Genomic DNA, 6000 nt, shown 5'->3' with positions numbered 1-6000 from the left:
CAAAGTAGCAAAATTCTTGCCCAGACAGACCAATCTCTAACATACTGACCAGCAGTTAAAATGACACCATTTGCCATCAGTACATCTGAATCTCACCATCTGGAAGCTGGTGGGAGGAAACATTTAGCAGCCTCCAAATCCTCCCCAAATCCTCCCATGGAGATGTTTTCCTGAACTTCCCCCTCTCTTTCCTAAGTTCACTGAGCACCTAAACTAGACTTTGAGGATGACTGACTGTAGATTAAACTCTTCTATGCCACTTGACCTCACAAAGCAAAATGAAGACACTGATCCATCAGGATCAAAGAAACAGACCAGAACTTGACTGCTACGAAACCCATAGACAAATGATTTGCCAACACTTAGGCTCCATCACTTTCCTGTTTGATTCTCAAGACCAGGCAAGAGCATAACTCTTAGTCTAAATGCCCTTCCCAACAACCTGAGCTGGTCATCAGGGACAGCACCCACAGAAACCCTTTGGAGCTCAAGTGGGCTGAGCTGTAGCTCTGTAGCTCTTGAGCAGTGGCTAATTTGAGCTCCCAGGTGGAAAGGGGAGTCTCAAGAACAACATTTCAGAATGAGAGGATATTGTGAGCTCTCATGATCCACTGGTATATTTGCCCAGGTTGTCTAAGGTAAAGGTGCAACAAAAAGGACTGGAATACAATAAATCTTTTCTCCTGCATTGCAGATATTAGGCTATGCTTGCTTCCATTTACTGAGCTAAATAAATGCCAGCAGGTGTGATATCAGGCAGACAGTTAATGACCCACAGTGAAGACAGGGACAGAAAGACAGCACTGCACTGGAACAAGATGCATGCGCTTCTGTTTTGCATTCCAAATACATCTCCACTTGGGGCTGGATGCAGAGCTCCCAGACACATCTGTGAATAAGATTTAGGCAAATAAAAGCCTTACTAGTAATAGCCCAACCTTTGACTACAGACCAAAGGAGAGGTGAGTGCATCCACAGCCTCTGAAGCATGACTATACAACTTGCATTTTTACCCACCTCTTTTTTTCTTACCAAGGACAAGGGCAGGAGTGACGTGGGGAAATGGGAGGCATGAATAGCATATGTGGTGGAGGCACCGTCCCTGGAGGTGTTCAAGCAAAGCCTGGATGAGGCACTCAGTGCCATGGTCTAGTTGAGTGGCTAGGGCTGGGTGCTAGGTTGGACTGGATGATCTTGGAGGTCTCTCCCAACCTGGTTGATTCCACGATTCTATGATTCTATGTGTGCATTAATAGATTTAGTAACCCCAGAACACTTTATGTCCTCTTCAGCCTTTTAATTTTCTGTGCATCTGAATTTCTGAAGTGAAAACACCTCACACACACACACACACACAAAGTTACACCAGTGCAAACCACACCTTAGATTCAATACAATACAAAAATTCAGTGTTTGACATAGGAAATAAAACAGATATTGGAGAGCCGGATCACAGAGAAGCCGTGAGTTACTTTCAGTAGCAGTAGGTTACATGAGTTGACTCACAAGCATAAAACAAGGAATGCTAAATTTCTGGGAATGATGTCCTCAAACTCCTACCCAGAATTTTTGAAATAAATAAATAATTTGCTAGTTGCTAATTTTTCCCTTAATGTGGGGCACAGCATGCAGGCTGCTGCTCAGGTTCTGCTCTGCCTCTCTCTTTAGGACATAGTGACCTGCAGTCTTTGCAGGGAGTGGGTCGTATCCCAGCTTATCTGGGGAGGTGCCAGTGGACTGGAGGGTAGCAAATGTAAGACCTATCTACAAGAAGGACTGAAAGGAAGATCTGGGAAGCTATAGACCTGTCAGTCTGAGCTCGGTGCCAGGGGAGGCCATGGAGCAGGTCACCTCAAATGCCATCATCCATCATATAGACAACAACCAGGGGATCAGGCCAAGTCAGCATGGGTTTATGAGGGGCAGGTCCTGCCTGACCAACCTGATCTGCTTCTATGCCAAGACCACCCAGATACTGGAAGAGGGAAAGGCTTTCGGTGTTGAATTCCTAGACTTGGAAAAAGCCTTTGGTACTGTTCCCCACAAGATTCTTGTAGACAAATTGGCTCCTGATGGCTTGGCTGAGCACACTGTCTCCTGGCTAAAGCAGTGGCTGGACAGGAGGGCCCAGAGAGTGGTGCTCAGTGGAGTTAAATCCAGATGGCAGCCAGGCACTAGTGGTAATCCTTAGGGATCTGTGTTGGGACCACTTCTTTGTAACATCTGTTTTGACAACCTTGCTTGAGGCACAGAGAGTGTGAGCAGTAAGTTTGCAGATGGCACCAAGTTAGGTGGCAGTGTTGAGTTGATTGAGGGTAGAGAGGCTCTGCAGAGGGACTCAGATAGGCTAGATCAATGAGTCAGTATTAATGGGATGAGTTTCAACAAGGCCAAATGCCAGGTCCTGCACCTGGGTCACACAACAACCCCAAGCAATGCTACAGGCTTGGGGCAGTGTGGCTGGAGAGGTGCCTGGCAGAAAGGGATCTGGGGGTTGTAATAGACAGGAGCTGGATATGAGCCAGCAGTGTGCCCAGGTGGCCAAGAAGGCCAATGGCATCCTGGCTTGGATTAAAAATGCTGTGGCCAGCAGGAGTAGGGACGTGATTGTCTCCTTGGACTCAGCTTTGGTGAGGCCACACCTTGAGTACTGTGTTCAATTTTGAGCACTGCAATAGAAGATGTGGAGGTGCTGAAGTGGGTCCAGAGGAGGGCAAGGAGCTGGGTAAGGGCCTGGAGAATAAATCTTATGAGGAGTGACTGAGGGAGCTGGGGATGGTTAGTTTGAGTTAGAGGAGGCTGAGGAGAGACCTCATTGCTGTCCACAACTACCTGAAGGGACATTGTGGAGAGGCTGGAGCTGGGCTCTTCTCACAGGTAATTGGAGACAGAACAAAGTGGAATGGCCACAAGCTGAGGCTGGATAGGTTTAGTCTGGACCTTAGGAAAAAGATTTTCATGGAGAGAGTGGTCAGGCACTGGAATGAGCTGCCCAGGGAGGTGGTGGACGTGTTTGGACTTGGTGATCTTGAGGATCTTCTGCAGCCTGGATGTTTCTGTGATTCTGTGACTCCAGCCTGGGAGATCTGAGCACACCACAGGTCCTGTGAGGAGGGTTTAGTCAGGCTAGGTTGCCAAATGAGTACCTTGATTTTCTTTAGACCCCTATTGCATGCTACTGAAGAAAAATCCTTCTTCAGAGAGTCATTCTGGAACCGGTTGCTGTGCAGCAGTGGGCAGGAGGATACAGGACTGTCCTGGGCTATTTAGACTTGGAGAAGAAGTGATTCCTGTGGCCCGGATTAACATCTAGTCCCAGACAGGTGGAGGCTGGAACTGAAGGTAGTGGAGAAGGTGCAGTAATTCTAGCTGTGCTGCCCATCACTGCACCATGGATGTCCAGTGGATGATGGTCTAGATTGCTCAGAGGTTGGCTTAAAGATGTTTCCATGGCATTATACTTCCCTGTGTAGAATGACTGTAGAATCTTCAATGTAATACTCTGCCTGGAGTCTAACACGAACCTGCAGCTTCTCTTTCTCTCACCTTGCTATTGGCTAATACCAGGTCACAATCATGGACTTGTGTCTAACATTTTACACAGAGCTTTAAAGAAAAAGGGCAGACGCTCATCTAAGGCACCAAGATGAATGAACAAGTTTGCTCATGTCATGCAAGCAACTGACATCCTGAAAAATATTAATGAAGTGGAGAATTGCATCCTAGAATAAAGCAGCTTAACCTCCATCCTCCCCTTGACTGATCCGCAGATGCTAACACTATAATGCATTTCTGATCAAGATTATTTGCCCCAAAAGTCTCTGGCTGACCAAGAAGCTTCATTCATATCCAAAAAGTTTGGGGTTTTTTTTCTGTCTCTGCTGCTGTCTGCATCACATGAGCAGCTTCACCAGAGAAAGATGTTTGTTCCATTTGCTTTACAGAGCTGTCTCTTTAGTGTTGTTTTCTGCATTAAGTAGTTGCCTCTTGGCTCTTCTTCCTGACACAAACCAGGTGAATAAAGAACCCACCAAGACTCCAGCTACTGCAGCCACAATGACAGCCCAATAAGGGACCAAAGGTTCAGTTTTCCCCGAGTTGAGATCTGAATTTCTGAAACCACTGTTTCTCACTGTGGAAAGAAATGGTTTGTCCTACAAAGGGAGAACAAAGGTTTTAGGACCACAAACCACCCAGCAGACAACATTTCAGTCAATATGCCGTTATCCCTCCCCATCAAGGAGCTGTCAGTCTAGTCTATTAACTGGTTCTGCCTTTGGTCTATCTTAGTTCAAATTCTTTGTTGCCCTGTTGCCTCAGAGTTCCTTAAACAAAAAAAAAGGAGGCATCTCAGAGAGAGATGGCATCATCTTCAAATTTGTTAGCTACAGACAATCAAATGGAAATACACAGACACATTAAAATCAGCTTAAATGAGAGCTTTTCTACTGCAGTGAGGAGAATGGTTTTTTTTTTCATTACTGTTTCAGTAGATTTTCCTGTGTGAATAAACTAAGAGTGTACCTTAGGTACTTAAAACCTCCACAAATATATTTTTATAAAGAATTTTGTCAAAAAGAAGAAAGGATAGAAGTAGTTAATGAGAGCATGCATATTCCCATTGGAATGGGCTGCCCAGGGAGGTGGTGGAGGCACCGTCCCTGGAGGTGTTCAAGAAAAGACTGGATGAGGCACTCGGTGCCATGGTCTAGTTGACTGGCCAGGGCTGGGTGCTAGGTTAGACTGGATGATCTTGGAGGTCTCTTCCAACCTGCTTGATTCTATGAATCTATGATCTTGGCCCTTACTTACTGGGTCTGGACACTTGAGTTTTGATCTATCGTGGGTGAAGTTGTTGTAAGTCTGCTTTTCTCCGACTGGCTCCAGCTGAAGAAAATAAAAGCATAGTGAACATAAGGATGGTTTTTTTTTTCCCTTCCTCAGAATCTCCTGACTTGGGTAATTATAACTTTTTGTTGAGTGTTTTGGTGCTGGCAATAACGAAGAAACATCCCAAGAAAGCTTTCAAACATCGTGACACGTGTGAACTGAAGACACTGACAATCTGATGCACTGTCTATAGAAGAAGTGTTGGGAAGCAAGGAACAGGAGAAGCCTTTCCTTCTTTTGTGCTGAGTGGAGGAGAAAACTATTCTGAATACCACATACTTTGAATATTTTGCCAAAACAAAGTGGCTCACTCTCAGTCCAGTTCTCCTACATACTCATCTCAAAGAAGAGTGTAAACTATAAAGAACTCACATGACAGATGTCAGAGTGATGGAACTGACCTTGGAAATAATGCAGTTAGAGATGGGACGAGACAGTGCCAACCTTTGCAGTCTTCACTCAGACAAGAAATTGCCTGGGACATTCAGCTGAGGCTAACTTTGCAAGATGGCAAGAAGTGAGTTAAGTGCAGCTTTTTATGCTATCTCTTGTCGGCTAAGTTGCAGTAGCTGACTATAAGATCACCCCGAGTCCATTTCAAACTCAATACGCACGCAGGCTAATGGCACAGCATTTGTGGCTGGCCAGGAGGGCACATCCCATCAGGTACTATAGTTAAGCTAATGAGTAGAGGCTTGCTCAGTCATGGCAACTGAAGCATTTACAACTGTGTATGGACTCGCCTGAAATAATGACTTCAGGACTAGCCCACAGAGAACTACAGAGTTGTCATCCAGCGCTTCTGGGAACACAGTGCAGAGGAGAGCTGTTGCTTCTGCTGTTGTCTACATATGCACATACTGTCCTCAACTGACTAAAGTCTCAGATGCATGTTTGTGTTGGTTTGGGTGTTCTCTCCCCCCACACACATTGGAAATCACCCAGACTGGACTCAGCCAGCTCTGGAAATTGAATGAAGCTTACATTTACAGCTTAGCACAGTATACAAGCAGATATTTACAGTATATACAGTTATAGACAGAAATAGACAAGGGAAAAGGGAATACAGAAACACAACAGCCCTCCCAGAAACCTGAGTCCCCAGGAGGG

The 6000-nt window shown here is 45.5% G+C and overlaps 1 protein-coding gene across 1 annotated transcript in view; it reads right to left on the bottom strand.

Moving 5' to 3' along the window:
• Positions 1–2721: 2721 nt before the first annotated feature.
• The window catches only part of PLB1 (phospholipase B1), a 101347-nt gene continuing 98068 nt past the window's right edge, over positions 2722–6000 (bottom strand). Inside the window, exons 57-58 of the mRNA XM_064158354.1 lie at positions 4813–4887; positions 2722–4154 (exon numbers count right to left, since the gene is read on the bottom strand). Coding sequence (XP_064014424.1) covers positions 3939–4154; positions 4813–4887 — 291 coding nt within the window. The 3' untranslated portion in view covers positions 2722–3938. The remainder of the gene's footprint in view (positions 4155–4812; positions 4888–6000) is intronic.

This window comes from Pogoniulus pusillus, chromosome 18 (genome assembly GCF_015220805.1).
Source record: "Pogoniulus pusillus isolate bPogPus1 chromosome 18, bPogPus1.pri, whole genome shotgun sequence".
Taxonomy (NCBI): Eukaryota; Metazoa; Chordata; class Aves; order Piciformes; family Lybiidae; genus Pogoniulus; species Pogoniulus pusillus.
This window is presented reverse-complemented; position numbering and strand designations above follow the sequence as displayed.